Here is a 21,545-nt window from a genome sequence, read left to right as displayed (position 1 = left end):
TGGTCCATGTTGTCAGAGAGTGAAATGTAAATTGAGTCATCACTGTTTGGGGGACGGTACAGAACACATATGAACAAAAGGTGGGAGTGGAGAGGAAGCCATAGCCAGAGGTACTCCTGGGGGTGAGGAGGAGAGAGGGCAGTGCAAGGAGAATGAGGAAGAGAGTTTTTGATAAAGATAGCCACCCCACCACCAGGACGAGGCTCAGGTCTATCATACCGGAAGAGGGAGTAACCAGGAAGAGATATTGAGGAATCAGAGACATCTTGAAGGAGGAAAGTCTCTGTTAAGCAGATCAAGTCTGGATTGTCAGAAGCAACCTGTATGGAGAGATCAGTCAGGTTTGAGCGAAGGCCCCGGATGTTTGAGGTCCATACCGTTAAAGAAGAGAGAGGGGGAGCATCGGGTACAGGACAGGGGAGGGGAGGAGTAGGGTAAGATGAAGGATGAGAGGGGGAGGTAGGGAGAGCAGTTGATAGTGTGTCAGAGATTACAGAAGAGTTCCAAGAAAGGGAAGGATGAGGAGGATGAAAGGTTTGGTGGTGAAGGGATGAGGCAGTGTGAGGGGTTGTTTGAGGGGGGCATGGGACAGTAGAAGGTTGGGGGGGGTGGAGGCATGAGATAGAAGGGAGACGAGGTGGGGAGGAGGCAACTTTGAGGAGGGGGGAGGAGGGAGAATTTGAGAGGAATGGTATGGGGGGAGATTTGAATGGGAGGAGTTGGGGGGGAGTTTTGAAGGGGAGGAGTGAGGCGGGAGTTTAGGAGGGGAGGGGCAAGGGGGGAGTTTAGGAGGGGAGGGGCAAGGGGGGAGTCTAGTAGTGGAGGGGCAAGGGGGAAGTTTAGGAGTGTAGGGGCAAGGGGGGGGATTTGGAGGGGAGGGGCAAGGGAGGAGTTTATGAGGGGAAGGGCAAGGGGGGAGTTCAGGAGTGGAGGGGCAAGGGGGGGGATTTGGAGGGGAGGGGCAAGGGGGGACTTTAGGAGGGGAAGGGCAGGGGGGGAGTTCAGGAGTGGAGGGGCAAGGGGGGAGTTTAAGAGTGGAGGGGAAAGGGGGGAGTTTAGAAAGTGGATGATTAATGAAAGACGAACATTGATAACAAATTGGGTTTGTTGTGATTTTCAAGTTAGCAATCCGATTCAGAACGATGGAGGAGGGATGGAATGAATGTGAATTTAGACCATGTAGTGAGGGAGACGTATAAGATATTGAATTTCTTTTTTTTGACGTGGAATGAGTTGGAGAGGAAATTGAGAAAAGCCTTTTAAATAGGAAGAAAAACAGCGTGTTGTAATATACCACTGAATAAACCACTGAACGGGAAAGGTTAAACATATTTAAAATAATATTTAAACAGAACCGTGAACAATCTTATATGCACAAAATACCAACGGGGGGAGGGCCGAGAGGGACCACCACGAGTCACGTGAACAGGGCAAAAGGTGGATGGCAAGGAGATAATGGGGGCGGGGCGAAAAGCACCGCGATACACCTGGACAGAAAGTACAGGATGAGACAACGGCACACGTGGAGAAAGGAAAAATAAATGTTTTTTTTGTTGTTGTTGTTTTTTGGCGAGGGTGGGGTGGGGTGGGGTGGGGTGGGGTGGGGATTTAAAACGTTAGACAGAGAGTATTACGTTCGGTGTAGAAGGGAAAAACTGAGAGCCAAGCAAAACACGATGTAGGGGACTTAAGTTCACAAACACCGACAGGGGTACAAGGCCGCACATGAGGTGCAGAACAGGATTAATTAATTACGAGTTACAGGAAATTCAAACCAAAACTAACTATAAACAAACAATAAAGCATGGACGATAAAGTAATGAGTTGAAATTTGACAAAGACATGAATGAAAAAATAACCACTTTGGATGCCCGGAGAGAAACCAAGCCTCCAGGTCGGAAGCTTCAACAACTAGGCCGCGTGGCCGCGCGCGGCACGAGATACTCGACTATTTTTTACAGGTATGAAAGATTAACCCCGATAAAACTTCCGAGGGACACTTAAAAGGTACACACACGTAAGATAAACAGTTTAGACAAGAATACAAATGTGACAATGACTTAGCTTCGAGCGTGCGTGAAGATCGTGGAACAGCTTCGAAAATCCGTGACCGGATGCAAAAGTTTACTTTTTGGTATCATCTTGAAGGTTGGGTTCTGAATAACATTTTGGTCCGAGTGGACAACGATCAGCCCCCATTGGGGGCACTTAGGGGCATATCATCCAAAGCCTCAACCTACGCCTCCTACTCCTCCCAACTCTGTCACATATCCCACCCCCACTCCCTCAACCACCAAATACTCACCCTCCCAAGCCTAAAGTGTCAATCCCCTCCACACTTAAAGCACTAAGACCCCCTCCCCACGATAACTCTTCAATACTCCCTCCCCCCCTAATCCGAAGCCTCAACCTCCCCCTCCCAACTCTGTCCCATATTTGCTTGCTCATAAAAGCAAACGGGAATTCCCACATCGAAACAGCGTAATATTTAATGCTTTCTCCACCACGATAATGCTGTCACCGACTTCAGAGAAACTTTTCCAAGTCACAATCTCACAAAATATGGGGAAACCCTGTGGCATTGGAACTTCCAAGTGACCATGAGCAGGCTAACTGTGCCAATAAATCACTCGAAACCAATCTTATTCCTGATATATATATATATATACACATTAAAATTACATAATGACGGATGTTTTATTTCGCAATGTCGCGATATTCCCGGATGCTCTCAGAAAAAGACGTGGGTCCCGCGAGGTGGGCTGTGTTTTGCCATTGGGCCTGTGGGCTCAGCAAGGTCCGCAGTGCGGCTCCAATCTGACAATTGGCATTGAGGATGCATTGAAGAGGATGAAAAAGGGAAGGGTGCCAGGCATTGATGAGGTGTGCACAGAAATGATAATTGCAGTGGGAGAAGTCGGAGTCAGGTGGATTAAGAGGTTGTTGAAGAAATGCATGAGAGATGGGTCAATTCCAGAGTGGAGAAAAGGGATAATTGTGCCGATATGGAAGGGGAAGGGAGATGTTCAAGATCTGGGGAAGTACAGGGGCATTACACTCTTTAGTCATGTCAAGAAGGTGCTGGAGTGGATTCTGACTGGGAAGACGAGGGAGAATGCGGCGAAGGAGATAGAAGAAGAGCAGCAGGGTTATAGAAAGGGTAGGGGAATGACAGATGGGATGTTCGTGCTGAGACAGCAGGTGGAGAAGAGGTTGGAGGTGCAACGTGAAATGGCATTGGGATTTGTGGCTCTGGAGAAGGCCTACGACACTATCGAGAGAGAGATGGTGATGACGACACTGAGACAGATGGGAGTGCCGGAGGCAGAGGTGAGATTGGTGGAAGGGATATACAGACTTGGCATTTAATATGGAATATATATTTTTTCTTGACTTGGGTTTACTTTCTTAACTTAGTATATCAATCTGGTGAGTTTCTTTCACACTTTGGTGATTTATTTGTTAAAAGAACCATGTCACTGATTGTCTGTCGCAGCAAGAAGTCAACAACAGGATTATATCACAGGTGGTGTGGCAAAATGTACGGACAGGTGCATTCGATGATTGGCTTCACAGTCGGGTATACAAGGGTTGTTGCGTTCTGTATTAGTGTTAAACAACTGCTGCACGTCTCCAAAAGTTATTGCCGCTTCCTCTGGAGATGGTCCATCAACTCGACAATGCTGTTTGTCATGGAGTGGTGGCTTTACGAAATTACGGCATGAAACAGCGTGCTATTGCTCAACAGTATGGCCTCACTCAAGGTCAGGTGTAAAAGATCCTGAAACGAAATGCTCAGAGGGGTGTCCCTACTCCAATACCTAGGCCAGGACGTCCCCGCAGAACCACAAGGAGGGAGGATCGCCAGCTGCACCGGTTAGTCCGCAATGGCCGTACCAAGTCAGCTAATCGGCTTAGGGCTCAGTGGCAGCAACTGACAAATGTGCCTGTATCCAGAAGGCTAGTCAACCAACGACTGGTTCAAGCAGGCTATCGTGCCAGGCGTCCCCTGAGAAAGCCACGCCTAACCAGACAACACCACAAGCGCCGATTGCAGTGGGCCAGAGAGCACCGTCAATGGCAGCCAGGACACTGGAATCACGTGATCTTCAGTGACGAGTCTAGATTTCTGATCTATCGTCAAGATGGCCATGTCCGAGTGCGCAGACAAGTGCATGAAGCCTACAACAAAGATTGTATAGTGCCAAGAGTCCAAGCTGGAGGTGGTGGGGTGACCGTTTGGGCTGCTTTTCATGCAGGGGGCAAAACTGACCTGGTTGTTCTGAATGGAAACCTGAACCAGTTCAAGTACAGGGCCATTCTGGAAGAAACATTGCTTCCATTTGCTCGTGCAGCCTTTCGAGGAAACTTTGTCTTCCAAGATGACAATGCACGGCCTCATCGTACTCGCATGATCCGACACTTTCTTGCTGACCGTGGTGTAGAGCATATGGAGTGGCCTGCCATGTCCCCGGATATGAATCCGATAGAGAACTTGGGGGCAGAATTAACGCGTCAAATCGACCACTTGGACCAGCAGCCTACCTCTGTGCGTGAATTGCAGCAGGCTATTGTCACTGCATGGCAAGCGATTCCTGTCCAAACCTTGGCAAATCTCATGAACAGCATGCCTCAACGTGTACGTGCTCTCCTGAATGCTCGTGGGGGTTACACGACGTACTGAACTGTAATTTTACTGTCCGTAATCCCAGTCGTAATTTAACTTTTGTTTTTATTTTAAAATTTTTTCGCTGATGTGCAAAATAAAGAGATACTTCTGGAAAACATACAGAAGTTTAACACAGTACTGTCCATGAATTGAGTTCGATATCAGTTAACATCACTTTCAAGGATCAATTTATTTGTTTCGAAATGTCAAATGTGGTTTTTGTTTCTTTTAAAGGTCACATTAACAAAATCTAGAATAATTTCAACATAATTCCAATGAACTTTTGGTTCTAAAACATCTTGAAAAGTAAGTTCACCCCCACAAAAAAAATATTCCATATTAAATGCCAAGTCTGTACAAGGGTGGGCCAAAAGTCACTGAAAGTTTTCTTTTTCTTTTCATACCTTTTTAAAAAAAAAAAAAAATTAATGAAATAAATTGTAAATGGTAGTTTAATTCATGGAATTTGCTTTTTTTAGATCAATTGTGAAAAAGAATGTCCTGCGAATGGTCCCCATTGGCTTCTTCGCAAAGTCTTGCTCTTTCCAAAACGTGATCCATTACAGAGGACAAAACTCCTTGATCAATCGCTGCAATTTCCTCGGAAAAATCAGGATCTTCCCTTACGAGTTGCTGCAAATTGGTTGCAAATGTTGGTGTATTTGCTGGATGTTGAGGTGACATTTCGTGCACCATTTGAATCTTGTAAGGAAAGAGGGAAGAAATCTTTCTTCATTATCCTTCGCAATGATGATCTTGCCATTCCAAGCTGAGTTGCACATTTATCAGTTGATGTTCCTGGGTTTTCGTTAACACTCTCCCTAACACGGTCAATGTTTTCTGGAGTACGACTCGTTTTTGGTTTTCCACTGTGGGCTGAGTGTTACGTGTTCCTCCCCGACCTTCTGGTTTCGGTATACCCCCGAACCCCGAGAAGGGTCACGGCAGAAAGAATAGTTATTCAGTTTCAAAATCCATCACTAATGAAACCATTCATGAAACCCTCAAATGAAACAATCAAATTAATAAGGAAACCACACCCTTGGTTGTCAATGAACAAATAATATATTAAAAGCACACAAGAAGAACCATATAACAATGGTGGCAATCAACCATTCAATCAAGATCTTAAGAGGGTAACCTAGCTCAAACTCACGGTACCACCCCCCCCCCCCCCCACCCCCTCAGGGACTGAAACCGAGCCCTTCTCAATGTCTCTATAACTCCACTGAGATGAGGCGACGGGGTGATGGCGAGTAAGGAGATGTAGGCAAGGCGTGGACTGTCACGTGATCCACACTAACAGCAAACGGGCAGTGGAAAGGGAACTCCCAAAGACGCGATCCTGACGTGCACCTGCACCGTTCAATCAGCGAACCGCAGTGCAATCTTCAGATGCCACTTTATTGCACAGCCGTCCCCGGCAAACCACCGGAGGATAAGCCCAGCCGACGCGACAAAAACCTTTTCCGATGAAGGCAGCGCGCGGGGCGCAATGGCGGACGGCTCTCACTCGAGCCGCGGCCTCGCGGTGAAGATTCCCCGGAACCTCACGCCTGTACCTGGCTTTGCAGGCTTTTCCACAATTCCAGCTATAACACCGATCGCACGAGATTCTTTACAAGGACTCAAAGTTCACTCGCCATGTACGCTCGATCACGCTAGGTACGGAGCTTTTCCAGAACCTCGTTTTCACTCCTCCTGCCTTCTTCTTCTTCACCGCCTTTTTCTCAAGACCTCTTCTTCTTCGCTCCTCGTTTTCCGGGGCACGATTTCCTGTATCATTTTAAGTTAACCTTTTTAACTTTTAATAACTGTTCATAAACAATAAACCTTTGGAAGACAATAATAGTACCTAAAATCTGAAATCTTTCAAGTGGAGGAAAACCACAACAGCGGAAGTGACGAATCCGTAACACTTCCCCCCTTCAAGAAAGAAAGGTTGAACACAGCAAAACCTTTCTTTGCAGACAAACTCTTTAAACAAACAAAAGTAAACTCACAACCCAAATACTCAATTCCCGTGAGCAACAATTATCAACATCTCAAAAATAAAGCAACAAACTTCGAACAACCCACAGAGATTTCCAAAGTTAATTGACTCTGGACAAAACGTCAGCCACGACATTCTCCCTGCCCTTTTCATGTTCAATTTCCCCATTGGACTCCTGCAAAGCCAAACTCCATCTCATCACCCTCTGATTTTACTTTTCGTTTCTTTTGAATGAAGGTTAAGGGGTAGTAATCAAAAACCCAAAGTCAAGCAAATCTACAGCACTTTTCCCGGGAGGCCGAGCTGAAAGCCAGGTTCCATGGTGGTTGGGTGGTGAGGCCTGGAAGTATTCACTACATGGACGCCTTTAGGAACGTGGAGATCACGGTTAGTCCGTGCAGGAAAGTCCACTACATGGACGCCTTTAGGAACGTGGAGATCACGGTTAGTCCGTGCAGGAAAGTTCACTACATGGACGCCTTTAGGAACGTGGCGTTCACGGTTAATCCGTGTAGGAATCTTGGCTCGGCGGCTCCGCAGCATTCAGTGCTTCAACTTTTCCGAACTTTCATAATAATTACGGTGGGACCGCTCGTCACTGTAGTCCCATGAATATCGGTCTCCTTCTCGGCCACTACTCTGATAATCCTTCCTTCGGGAGCTGCCGTAACTCTGGGAGCCTCCCTAATGATATCGATTGCGGCCACCACCAAAACTACGACTCCGTTGTCCTCTTCTGAAGCCCTCTCAACACCTATGAAATGCCTTCCCTACTGTTATGGTCCGACCCTCCAATTCCTTGCTATTCAGATCCTTTTCTGCATTTCTGGCGTCCTTTGAGTCTTCAAACGTGACAAAGCCAAACCCTCTTGACTTTTGTGTCTCCCTGTCCTTTATCAGCAGCACTTCCAGAAGCGGACCATATTTGCTGAAAGCAGACTCCAGAACATGTTCCTTTGTTTTGAAGTTCAGTCCCCCTACAAAGAGCTTGCCAATATTGCCTCCATCCCTGACTTGCGTGTGCTGACACTTCGTTTCAGGGTACTTCCTCTTCTCTTCAGGGCGCTTCCTACTCGGCTTTTCAACAAACATCGGGTTACCAGAAACTTGACCACCGGCCAAATCATTCCCGATAACGAAAGATACTCCCTCTACAGGAAGAGTGGCTTGTAAACCTACGGTGACCGGTCCTGACACCAAATCAGACTCCAAATGGATGACATGAAGGGGAGCTCTAACACAGCCACCAACCCCCTGTAAACGAACACTATCACCAGTTGCCGTCTCCTCTGACAATGGCAAGATGCCTTCCAGCATTAAAGATTGATGTGCTCCTGTGTCCCTCAACACCCTAAGAGCTCTCCGGTTAGTCGGGTCTCCACCCAGTGACACCAACCCCTCTGAAATAAATGGTTGGTAACCCTTTTGAGGGCGATTTCTCACATTGGCCATTGCATTCGGAGTTGTACTAGACGAACTCCGCTCCTGATTTTCCTTTCCCAGCGCATAACAGTGGGACATCAAGTGTCCAGGTTTATGGCAAAAAGCGTAAGTAGGTCCGGAGGAGAACCTCGTGGTTTGTCTCGAGCCCCCCGGGGAATAAGGCTGCCTTGGAATTGCTGTCTTCGGAGTTCTAGAAGTCGTGGTATTAGAGTGGTCCACATATTCATCTCAAGGCCGCCCCCATTAATTTTCGTTCTCTGCCCCTGATGTACCATAGCTCCCCTGGCTAGGTCTAGGTGAGAAGTTCGGTTTGTGGAACCCCATCCTGTGTGTTAAGGCATAGTCATCAGCCATGGCTGCTGCCTCATACAGCTTTGGTACTTTCCTTTCCTCCAGATGAACTTTAATGTCCTCGTGGACACACTGTTGGAATTCCTCCACCAGGATCAATTGTCACAATAGTTCGAAGTCTTTCCCAACCCCTTTGGAATCACACCACCTGTCAAACATGGTTTCTTTCATTCATGCAAACTCCACATGGGTCTCACTCTCCCTCTTCCTGGCATTCCGGAATTTTTGCCGGTAAGCTTCCAGGACCAATTCATAGGCCTTGAGAATGTTTTTCTTCAAAATCTCATAATCTGCACATTGGTCAATCGGTAAAGCCAAATAAATATCTTGAGCTTTACCCACCAGAACACTTTGCACTAATATGGTCCAGGACTCCTCAGGCCAGTTTAGCAGTTGAGCCACCTTCTCAAAGTGTGAAAAAAAATTGGCTACCTCCTTTTCATTGAAGGGTGGAACCAGCCTCACATGTCTACCAACATCCCAGGTGTTCTGACTAGGTGTCGAACCAGTCGGCATGGATGGTACCTCTCCCCGTTCTTTCATTACATCCAGCTCCTCGAGTCTAATTTCCTGCTGAAGCGCCATTTCACGGTCCTTTAACTCCCTGTCGGCTTTTCTCTCCTCTGCTTCGAGTTCCCTTGCAGCTCTCCTTTCCTCTGCTTTTTTCTCTTCTAACCTTTCCTGGAGTTCTCGTTCCTGTGCTGCTCTTTTTTCCTGGAGTTCTCTTTCCACTCTCCTTTCTTCTGCTTGTTTCTCTTCTAACCTTTCCTGGAGTTCTCTTTCCTGTTCTGCTCTTTCCTTTTCTGCTTTCCTTTCCTCTGCTTTTAACCTTTCCTGGAGTTCTCGTTCCACTCTCCTTTCCTCTGCTTTTCTTTCTTCGAGTTCTCTTGCAGCTCTCCTTTCCTCTGCTTTTTCCCTTTCCTGGCTCAGTAATTGCATCTCCAGTTTCCGGAGCTCCACATCTTCTGGTTCCTCGGGTAACCAATCCCAGGCTACCTCTTCCCATGTTCCTAATCCCACCATAGATTGTATCACCACTGTCTGCATCTCTGCCTTCCTCATATTAGTTCGGACCTCCAAGCTAAAATGTTTGGCCAATTTCAAGAGGTCCGATTTTACTAACGCTCTGAACTGTGCTTCACTAGGGGTCACTGCAAACTTCTCTGCGTCAAACTCCATGGTGACTATTGTTAACACCTGTTAAACTTCACACAAAAAATGTAAAATAAAAAAATTGTTTGTTTTTGGAAAAATTTGGGAATCTTAGGGAATTCTTTCCCGGACTAAATTTAGGGAATTTTATATCCCGGACGCAGACCCAATTTCGAGCCCACGAGTCAATTGGACGAGCCCCCAATTTCTGTTACGTGTTCCTCCCCGACCTTCTGGTTTCGGTATACCCCCGAACCCCGAGAGGGGTCACGGCAGAAAGAATAGTTATTCAGTTTCAAAATCCATCACTGATGAAACCATTCATGAAACCCTCAAATGAAACAATCAAATAAATAAGGAAACCACACCCTTGGTTGTCAATGAACAAATAATATATTAAAAGCACACAAGAAGAACCATATAACAATGGTGGCAATCAACCATTCAATCAAGATCTTAAGAGGGTAACCTAGCTCAAACTCACGGTACCACCCCCCCCCCTGCCCCCCCCCACCCCCTCACGGACTGAAACTGAGCCCTTCTCAATGTCTCTATAACTCCACTGAGATGAGGCGACGGGGTGATGGCGAGTAAGGAGATGTAGGCAAGGCGTGGACTGTCACGTGATCCACACTAACAGCAAACGGGCAGTGGAAAGGGAACTCCCAAAGATGCGATCCTGACGTGCACCTGCACCGTTCAATCAGCGAACCGCAGTGCAATCTTCAAACGCCGCTTTATTGCACAGCCGTCCCCGGCAAACCACCGAAGGATAAGCCCAGCCGACGCGACAAAAACCTTTTTCTGATGAAGGCAACGCGCAGGGCGAAATGGCGGACGGCTTTCACTCGAGCCGCGGCCTCACGGCGAAGATTCCCCGGAACCTCACGCCTGTACCTGGCTTCGCAGGCTTTTCCACAACTCCAGCGATAACACCGATCGCACGAGATTCCTTACAAGGACTCAAAGGTCACTCGCCATGTACGCTCGACCACGCGAGGTATGGAGCTTTTCCAGAACCTCGTTTTCACTCCTCCTGCCTTCTTCTTCTTCACCGTCTTTTCTCACGACTTCTTCTTCGCTCCTCGTTTTCCGGGGCACGATTTCCTGTATCATTTTAAGTTAACCTTTTTAACTTTTAATAACTGTTCATAAACAATAAACCTTTGGAAGACAATAATAGTACCTAGAATCAGAAATCTTTCAAGTGGAGGAAAACCACAACAGCGGAAGGGGAGAATCCGTAACATGAGTCATGAACAGACAGACCCCTTTGACACAAAATGAGCAATCAAGTTCCGAATTGTGTTTTCTGATGGTTGTTCTCGGAACATTAAAATGATTGCGAAATTTTATTTTTAGTTTGAATTATTGATTTGGAGTAATAAAATTCAACAATTTTCACATGCTGGTCATTGGTAAATTTCTTCATAATGTATCTCCCTGGTCTTCTTTCTGCGTAAAAAAAAAAGAAAAAAAAAGAAGAAAAAAAAGTTATTAAAAAAAAGAAAACCTTCAGTGACTTTTGGCCCACCCTGTACAAGGGAATGAAGGGAAGAGTTTTGGGTGGTCCTGGGATGTCAGAGGAGTTCAATGTGAACATCAGTTTGAGGCAGGAAAGTGCTCTCAGTGCATTCCTGTTTATCATGGTGATGGAGCTGGTAAGCAGGAAGGAAGGTAAACATGAAAGATATTCTGGGGAGGATATTGTATGCGGACGATCTGGTTGTTGTGGTGGAGAGTGGGAAGGAGATGCAGGAAGTACTGCGGGAGACCCGGGAGTGGAAGGGGGCATTTGAGAAACATGAGCTGGAAATTAGCATGGAGAAGATGAAGGTGATGTGGGTTGGGCAGCAGAGAAAATAAATGAATATCAGGTTAGAGGGGAACGAGATCAGACAAAGAAATGTGTTTGAGTATCTGGGTGGAATAGTGACCAGAGATGGTAAGTCAGAGGCAGAGGTGCAGAAGAAGATTCTGGTGGGTGTGAATGCATGGAGGGTGTAATGGCAGACAATTAATTCAAGGAGATTGAAAGGAAAGGTTCTGACGTCGTGCGTAACGTCAGCCTACCTTTACAGCCTGGAGACGGAGGCACTAACAGAGAGCCAACAACAGAGGCTGCAGGTTTGCGAGTACAACTGGGTCACAAGGATTGAGGGAGTGACGAGGGTGGATAGAAGGATAAATTGATGACTGAGGGAGTAGATTAGGGGGCAGATGACCTTGACGTGGAGATTGGTGAAATGCCAGCTGAGATGGGCTGGATACTTGGTGCGAATGGGGGAAAAGAGAATGGCAAAGAGAGCGGATAGGTTGAGGAAACAAGATAGGAAGAAAAGAGGTAGACCATGGTTGAGATGGGAGAATTGTGTGAAGAGGGATATCAGAAAGGTGGGGGTGTTTGGAGAGAATTGGCTGAGGACAGAGGGGAGTGGAGGAGTATCGTGGTCAAGGCAGGGCAGGAGCTAGGTACCTTCAAACCTCACCCCTTATAAAGGGAAACGGAGGAGAACAACAACAACTTAATAGTGTTCAAAATGAACATTTCCCTTGAGGCACATTGATTAACCCAAGCAAATCCCCATATGGGCTTGCGGTTGAGGTCTTCTCAATAATGGCCATGGAACGCAGTGAGGGTAAATCAAATGAGTGTTTCGGAAGGTTGTTACACGATGCTAAGCAGGCCATTTCTATGACCACATAATGAGAATAAAGCTTCCAACGAGCAAAACGCCTTTCATCTCCGTGGTTTCATTCTGCAACATCAACAAACTTCCCATCGATTTTTTTTCAAAATACAAGGTTACTGTAATGCTACTGTTAAAAAACATTCACAACGGTGGCCTATAAGATAAAGTTATAAACAAAAAAAAATAAAACTCAGGGATTGACCCAGGAAGCTGCACAGATCTACACTTGGACACGGAAGACAATTATTGTGTGCATCATACAGATAAAATCCATAGAATATTATTAATATCAGTACGTCTGCAACGCCAGGTTGATTTAAGGAGCTGCTCAGTCCAATCCATAAAAGGCAGGAAACATTATTACACTTTCAAGAAAAATTCATATAACTACATCATTCTTAAGTTGGTTAACATTGTTAGTTGTGGATGTGTATACACATGCCAATGAATATGTAGCCTTCGGTATGCTAGGATGTGCTTGTGCATGTCAGTTGTGAGCGGGTTTGAATGTCAGCCAACTTCTTGCATTCATGCAATTGCTTCTGTCGAAGCAAACTCGTACAAAACACAAACATTAAATTCTCATTTGCTCAAAGGTACTTGCCTCATGGTCAGGTACATGGGGCGAATTGCGAAGAGTGGGAAAGTGTGGATCTTTATCATAATTGCCATGAAGGCGACGTAAAGGATCACCTTGATGAAACCTACACAGCAACAATGACAATCAAAACAAACTTTAGACTACAACGGCACTCAGTAGAGAGCATACCTCCACCAGGCTGAACAGTTTACGTTTTGTATCCCACTGACAGGCCGGATCTGGATTCGGACCTCAACCAAAATCTAATCGGCTCGTTCTTGTCACCTACCCAACTCAAAGTTTCCTTACAAGTCAAGTTTTTGAAATATCATGATATTTATCGTTTTTGGCCCTATCACTCAATGGTGAAGAATCACTTGGGAATTTTAAAAACAGATCCGGATCTTCACCAAAATGTAATCATTTCGTTCTTGTCACACACCCAACCTCTCCACTAAATTTCGTCCGAATCCATCCACAACTTTTTGAGATATCCCTTTCACCGACAGGCAGGCAAAAAAACAGAGGTGAAAACAAGGTGGTGGAGGTAATTATAGCAAAAAAAACAAAAAAGCATTTTATCACCAGTCATGTTGAAGGTTGATATATTACATAGCTGTTCAAAAAAATTTTTGCAAGTACCTCCGTCCCTACACAAATATTTAAGATCGTTAGTTCATCATTTTGCCAGTTATTAAAACACAGTGAACCGATTATTTCAGTGTTCAAGCAAAAGTGCAGAAAGCTTGAGGTGATCCACATATTTCTCATCAAACATGTCCATTTCCACCCTCCATGCCCCGTACCCGTGCAGAGCTCGGTGTAGAGCATGAACACAGCCTTGTTTTCCCAAGGGTTGGTGCTCCGAAGGTCGAAGGAGTGCAGAATGTATTTAAATACGACAGTCAGCACCATGGTTAGAAGGATGGCATACTGCATGAACAAACAATTGTTTGCAATAAACAAACTTGCTCAAATAATAATCTTCATCCATTATTCAAACAAATGAAGCTGTTCAAGTCATGTACAAATTACATAAATGCAAGAGGATGGGGTTAACCTAAGGGTTAAGATGGGGAGGGTTAACCTAAGGAAAAGGAAGGTGAGAGGAAGCAAAAGGTGAAATAGGAAATGGGAAGTGGAAGGAAAGCACAAACAGGAAAGGATGTTTGGATGAAAATTAAATAAATAAAGTACTGTATGATTATAAGAGAAAAGTAGAATGAGCAAGAAAGAGTTGAGGTAGAGAAATCTCTAAAAAGGGGGAGTGAGATGCAAAATGCTAAAAGTTTTCATATAATTTAAAGATTGGCAATAAGGAATGTCTAATTTGAATTCCATCAAGTTTGCATTGTAAGGAAAAAAAAAATTACAGGAAGATATTCAATGAACCACAAAAAAAATTAAAAAATCCACAGCCTATTAATTTCATCTATTAGCTTTGCCCATTCCCAAAGGTATGGGAGAGGATATCGTAATCGGTCTGTGAGTCTTTCAAAGAGTCTCCGCATGCAGACAAACAAATAGCGCTCCCAGGCAGCTTTCATAAATATTGTGCCCCATTTGATGATAGCATAGATGAACAAAATTGTCAAATGTAACATGTTTACATCCAATTTAACCACAAGCTGCTTTTGTACCTTGAACGTGGATTATGTTAAAGTTATCTGCACCTAATCCTGAGTGAGTTGGTCTACACCACCCATGGTTTGAGGTATGTTGCAAGGTCTACAGGCTTGACAAGCACCCAACCGGCCTACAACAGGTTTGCCAAAGTTGTGCAATTTAACAATAACAAATTGTCTGTCGAATTTAATTTAGTTGATTTTTATATACTATAAATGGATGAGGTGTGTGTGTGTGTGTGTGTGTGTGTGTGATAGTTTTTGTGTATTAATTACGTACGTCCATTAATTAATTAATTACATAGTATTGAAATGTACCTTTTAACCCACAAGACTGCTGAGACCCCTTAAACCTTTGAAGACCCTTTAAGACCCCCAATATCCTCAAGACCCCAGAGACCCTAAATACCCTTAAGATCTAAAACACCCAGAGAACCCAAGAGAAGACCCAGAGACTTGATGAGCCAAAATACACAGAGACTCGATGAGCCAAAAGACCCAGACAACCCAAAAATCCTCAAGGACCCAAACGACCCAAGTGACCCAAAAGACCCAGAAGTGAAGACCAATGAAAATTTGGTTCAACGGACCAAGGGGACCACTAGTACCTTAAATGTGCATCATGTCCAGTGTTTGAGATCATCGACTGCAATGTATATCATATATTGTCAGAAACCCAAAAATTATTTAATCAATCGACGCCCAACCCAGCAGGCTTGTGAAGTTCCAACTTGTGTTTATTTTGCAGATTAAGCACAAGCGATACAATTACAAGTAGCATGCCAGCATGGCATTGTACACAGCAAAGCAACTGATGACTGGCTGTTCACAAATAGTTGCGGGTATGTGATAGGGGTTAATGAGAGTAATATAGCCTAGTTATGCCAATCGTAAATGTCTAGCATAATAGTACGGTATTTATGTAGAACCGATAGGGAATGTGTTGAAGAATTTATTAGTTGCTGATAATCGTGATTCCCCTCTCCTCGACATCCAAACTCTTCCTCCTCCCCTTCATGGCACCTTAAATCATTCCTTTGTTATCTGTCTATATCTTTTTCCGAAAACGAAAAACAGACAGCCGCTTCATTGAGGGTGGGTGATTCCTATCCGGGTGTCACCAAGACATTCCTTGTCACCATTCCAGCTGGCTTGGTGTTGATTCTCTCACACCACTAACCATGGAATTGCCCTCAAGACCTTTTGCGACACTTCCAACCTCTCCCACCCAATCTGTTGGATTACAAATCAATGTCCCCTACTGACTGCCACTCTGCTTTACTTGATTGATTTTGTACAATTTTCCCCCATCAAAACTTTGCTTCTCGTCCTCTGCTCCCCTTGACTACTCAGATCAATTGTTCTTGAAAATAGCTGTCTCCCTTGTTGATTATCAGGGAACCACCGAAGTACTGCCATGTCTAGCAGTTTAATCAGGCAAATTGGTGTAACCTTAAATCTCTTCCTCTTCCAGTGACTGATAAAATGTTTCATCTCCAGATGGACAGTGCCTAGGAATAATGTCTCACAAACTAGTCTTTCTCCTCGACAAGTTCATGCCAAAACACCTCCAGCTATCCAGCTCAACACATCATCCCCAATACAACAATTCATGCAGCGAGGAAATTGCCAGAAAGTAGTTTGCATTTTCCTCCTGGAAAGCAAGCCTCACCAATGGGAACCTGCAATCTCTCCAAAAAGCTCACAGCCGTTATGATTAGGTTGCCGTCTTCAGACGTGTAACATCTGCAGGATCAGAAGAACATGTGGTCCAAACTAAGCGTTTCATAATCCACAAAAAAATTGGTGATTTGGTTGTCTGTTTCTGAAACACTCATTTGTTCTTTTGTTCTTCAAGGATGAGATCAAAATGAACACTGCTCATGCGAAGGCTGATTGCCTTAACTCGATCATAGCAGAAAAGGTGATGGTCCCCTTGAGCGAAGGCCCCGGATGTTTGAGGTCCATACCGTTAAGGAGGAGGGAGGGGGAGCATCGGGTGCACGACAGGGGAGGGGAGGGGTAGGGTAAGATGAAGGGTGAGAGAGGGAGGTCGGGAGAGCTGTCGATAGTGTGTCAGAGATTGCAGAAGAGTTAGGAGACAGGGAAGGATGAGGAGGACAAAAGGTTTAATGATGAAGGGATGAGGCACATTGAGGGGTTGTTTGAGGGGGGGGGGGGCAGAGCAAAGTAGAAGGTTGGAGGAGGTGGAGGTATGAGATAGAAGGGAGACGAAGTGGGGATGAGGCAGCTTTGAGGAGGAGGGGGGAGGGGTGAGAATTGGAGAAAGATGGTAGGGGGGAGGGGGCAGGGGAGATTTGAAGGTGAGGGGTTGGGGGGGAGTTTTGAAGGGGAGGGGTTGGGGGGAGTTTTAAAGGGGAGGGCCAAGGGGGGAGTCAACTTCTTCTCTTCCTGTACCCCACTCATTGAAAACATCTGACAACATACCGACCTCCCTCTGGCTAAGGAAGAGAAATTTATAACTTATCTTAACTCTCCTACCACTATTGGTCCTAACTGCAACAGAGTCTTCATACTAAAATGTGCAATTTGATGTTTGCCTGTCTCTGCAGGTCTGTGGCCAATGCATTCAGTCATTACTTATTCAATCTGAAACAAACTTGCCAGAGGGACTAAGGGTCTTAAGACAAAGGTTGGAGCTACTCGGTTCTCCCCCTCCCTTTTCTCAGCAGGGTTCCGAAAGTGGGGCAGATGCATATTCGACTTCGACTTCCACTTCTGCTCCCTCGAGCGAGGAGGCTTGCTTCAATCTCTCCACGCCATTGAAGTTCGAGTATTTTCCCATTCGTATCTTTGTCAAATTTCGACTAGTTATTTTATTGTATATGTGTTATTGTGCGTTTCTAGTTAGTTTTGGTTTTGTAATTATTGCAAACTTGCGTGTAATTAGTCGTCTTTTGTTCGAACCTTGTGCGCGGCCTGGTCTCTCTAGGCTCCCTCCCGCCATCGGTATTTTGCGAATACAAGTTCTTTCCTTCGCTGTATTTGCATGTTTCTTTGATTTTCTTTTCTCCCCCTACCTCCCACAACCATCTTACCCTTTGTCTAAAGTTTTAAATACAAAATAATAATAATAATAATAATAATAATAATAATAATAATAATTGCTTTAGTTAATTTTTCTCTCCTCGCGGACACGTGCTTGTTGTCTCGCTCACTTGTCTCGCCTTGTGCCCAGCGGCCCCTTTACCTCCTTTTTCTTCCACCTCTACAGCATTTCAAACTTTAGTTTCCTCCATACTGATTCAACCCTTACGCCTTCTTTCTCAAATCCACATCCTCACTGAGGGACTTTTCCCAGATTGTTTTTCACGGTTTTGTTAAAATATCATTTAAATATATTTAAACTTTTTCCCCTTTTTCCCCTTTCCCGGTGTGTACCTCGGTTTAGAATAGGTACACCGTATCCCTGCGCATCGTAAGAGGCGACTAAGGGTTGGCGTCAGGAAGGGCATCCGGCCATAAAAACATTGCCTCAAACAGGGAACCATGATTGTCATGGGGCCCGCAAGGCTAATCCTCGCTATAGCGGGGAAAATGGCCTTAAAACGATCATTCATTCATTTTTTTTCCCCCTGCAGTGTTTTATTCAGTGGTTTATTACAACACACTGTTTTTCTTCCTATTTAAAAGGCTTTTTTCAATATCCTCTTCAATTCATTCCACTTCAAAAAAAATTCATACTCTTACAGTCCTTCCTTTCTACATTCTCTAAACTTACCTTCATTCCACCACTCCTCTATCGTTTTTAAACGGATCTCCGACTTGAAAATCACAATAAACCCAGTTTGTAACAAATGTTCCTTTTTCATGAATCATCCACTTTCTAAATTCCACCCTCACACCTCTCCTCCTAAACACCCCCCTCACCCCCTCCCTTTCAATTCTCCACCCTCGCCCCTCCCCTCCAAATCTCCCCATTGCCACTCCCCTTCAAATCTCCCCCCTCGCCCACAAAACTCCCACCTCACCTCTCCCCTCCCCTCCCCGTGTGAAAGCCAGAAAGCACTATCTCTCAACTCTCAAAACTGAACTCTCAAACCTGTCTCCCTCTTCCAAATCCTGGTGGTGTCTGGTCAAATCTGTTTCTGGTGTTTGTTCCCCCTCCATCCCCTCCCTTACCTCAAATGGCTACACAGTTGACACCGCACGTGACAAAGCCGAATGCCTCAACTCTGTTTGCCTCCTTGTGTCCCAAACCCATCTCTCTCTGTACCCACCTTACCCAGTCGAACCCAGCTGCTCCTGGACTCTGTGTCCTTCTCTCCTGACAAGGTGGAGAAGTTTCTGTCAAACCTCGACTCTGATTCTGCAACTGGACCAGACGGCATCAGCCCACGGGTCCTAAAATCCTGCTCTGCCGCTCTTTCACACCCTGTCTCTATTCTCTTCACGCTCTCTTTTGCTCAAGATCATCTGCCATCAGCTTGGAAATCAGCCAATATCAGCAACTACAGACCAATCATCCTGCTCCCAATTATCAGCAAAGTCATAGAATCCATCATTGCTTCAGATATCAAATCCTTCCTCTTCTCCAATGGCTTGATCTCTGATCATCAATTTGGTTTCAGACCAGGTCACTCTGCTCTGAACATGCTGCTTCTGCTGTCTCAACAATGGATGGAGGTCCTCAATTCCAAACAGGAAATCGGACGTCTCCCTTGGCATATCACATGCCTTCAATACAGTCTGGCACCCCGCTTTGCTCACCAAACTCTCCTCCTCTGGTATCCATGGAAATCTTCACGCGGACTTCCTCTCTGGTCGTTGTTAGAGTCCCTGTATAAAGAGAGTTGCGCCATGCGCTGACCCGAGATTTCTGGTCACGTGATTTCGTGGCGCCATTTTGTGTCTAACTTCACCGTGCGTGAACGTCAGCTTGGTACGGGAATGTTGTTTATTGCCAAACAAAATGACTGGTTGTTCTGCTTTTGGTTGTTCAAACCAATCTGGGAAATATAAGATGTATAGATTTCCAAGTGATAAAGTCAGAAATATGGAAAAGAAATGTCAGAATAATAATAAAAATAATAAAGTCAGAAATATATATATATAAAAATATATAAATACAGTATATATAAATATATATAAATATAAATATAAATATATAAATATAAATATATATTATATAAAATAATATATTATAAAATATATTATATTTATATTATATATATTATATATATTATTATAATATATATAATATATATATATTATATATATTATATATATTATTATATATATATTATTATATATATAATAATATATATATTATTATTATTATATATATATATATATATATAATATATAATATAATAATATATATATATAATATTAATATATATATATAATATTTATATATATATATATATAATATATAATTATATATATATAATTATAATATAATATATATAATATATATATAATATATATTATATATTTATATATTATATATATATTATATTATAATATATAATAATATTATAATATAATTATAATATCTATCTATAATTCCAGTAATCTCTGTATGTCTGTATGTCTGTGTGTCTGTGACCGCTGTTTCTCGACAACCACGGGTCCGATATACTTGAAACTTGCCAGGTATATTGCTGGGGACCCGAGGATGTGCCTTTTCAAGGTTTCATATTAATCGGACAAGTAGTTACCGAGCTATGTCCAAAAAACGATTCAACCAATCAGAGAGCAGCGAGTCATCACGTGTGCCGAACGTGGCGAACAGACTCTGCCTCGGACGGCACATTTGAGAGCGTATTCATTTATTTCACGTTGGCAAACTATGTTGCCGCTATGTTGGCGTTAAACTATGTTTTAAAACTAATTAAAACTAATTTGCGATTCTTTCGCTTTCCTGCACGTTTGTGCACGCTATGGCGATTTCTTTACCAAACTCCGCAAGCCGTTCGCTTTGGACCAAACCATTTCATGTAAATAGAGGGGGGGGATTGTCACCGTACTCGCAAGCCGTTCGCTTTGGACCAAACCATTTCATGTAAATAGAGGGGGGGGGGGGGGGATTGTCACCGTACTCGCAAGCCGTTCGCTTTGGACCAAACCATTTCATGTAAATAGAGGGGGGGGATTGTCACCGTACTCGCAAGCCGTTCGCTTTGGCTTTGCGAATGGACCAAACCATTTCATGTAAATAGAGGGGGGGGATATAATTTTAGATATATATATAGTACGGGCACGCCCTAGTCTATCTATAATTCCAGTAATCTCTGTGTGTGTGTCTGTGTGTGTGTGTGTGTGTGTGTTTGTCTGTGACCGCTGTTTCTCGACAACCACGGGTCCGATATACTTGAAACTTGCCAGGTATATTGCTGGGGACCTGAGGATGTGCCTTTTCAAGGTTTCATATTAATCGGAGAAGTAGTTACCGAGCTATGGCGATTTATTTACCAAACTCCGCAAGCCGTTCGCTTTGGCTTTGCGAATTGGACCAAACCATTTCATGTAAATAGAGGGGGGGGGGATTGTCACCGTACTCGCAAGCCGTTCGCTTTGGCTTTGCGAATGGCCCAAACCATTTCATGGACCAAACCATTTCATGTAAATAGAGGGGGGGGATTGTCACCGTACTCGCAAGCCGTTCGCTTTGGCTTTGCGAATGGACCAAACCATTTCATGTAAATAGAGGGGGGGGATTGTCACCGTACTCGCAAGCCGTTCGCTTTGGCTTTGCGAATGGACCAAACCATTTCATGTAAATAGAGGGGGGGGATATAATTTTAGATATATATATAGTACGGGCATGCCCTAGTAATTATAATTATAATTATATATAATATAATTATATATATATATATATATATTATATATAATATATAATTATATAATAATATATATATATATATATAATGGTATCTGTAATCTGGTTCTCCAACCTAATGAGCGGACAACATGACGTCATCGCCATGCACGTCCGCCTTGCCTGCAAAGTTCCAGAGGAACCATCTAGCAGTGCGTCATTACGGATTATAAATACAGATACTGTCACAAG

General features: G+C 44.1%; 1 protein-coding gene across 1 annotated transcript in view; it reads right to left on the bottom strand.

Moving 5' to 3' along the window:
• SYVN1 (synoviolin 1) overlaps positions 1–13,814 on the bottom strand; it is a gene marked incomplete at its 5' end in the record, with an annotated part of 59,275 nt that extends 45,461 nt beyond the window's left edge. The window contains 2 exon segments of the mRNA XM_078781284.1: positions 12,906–13,005; positions 13,688–13,814. Coding sequence (XP_078637410.1) covers positions 12,906–13,005; positions 13,688–13,814 — 227 coding nt within the window.
• Between the last annotated feature and the right edge of the window lie 7,731 nt (positions 13,815–21,545).

This window comes from Myxine glutinosa, chromosome 1, assembly GCF_964187855.1.
Source record: "Myxine glutinosa chromosome 1, kmMyxGlut1.1, whole genome shotgun sequence".
NCBI lineage: Eukaryota > Metazoa > Chordata > Myxini > Myxiniformes > Myxinidae > Myxine > Myxine glutinosa.
Note: the sequence above shows the minus strand (reverse complement) of the source record. Positions and strands in the feature narration are given on the sequence as shown.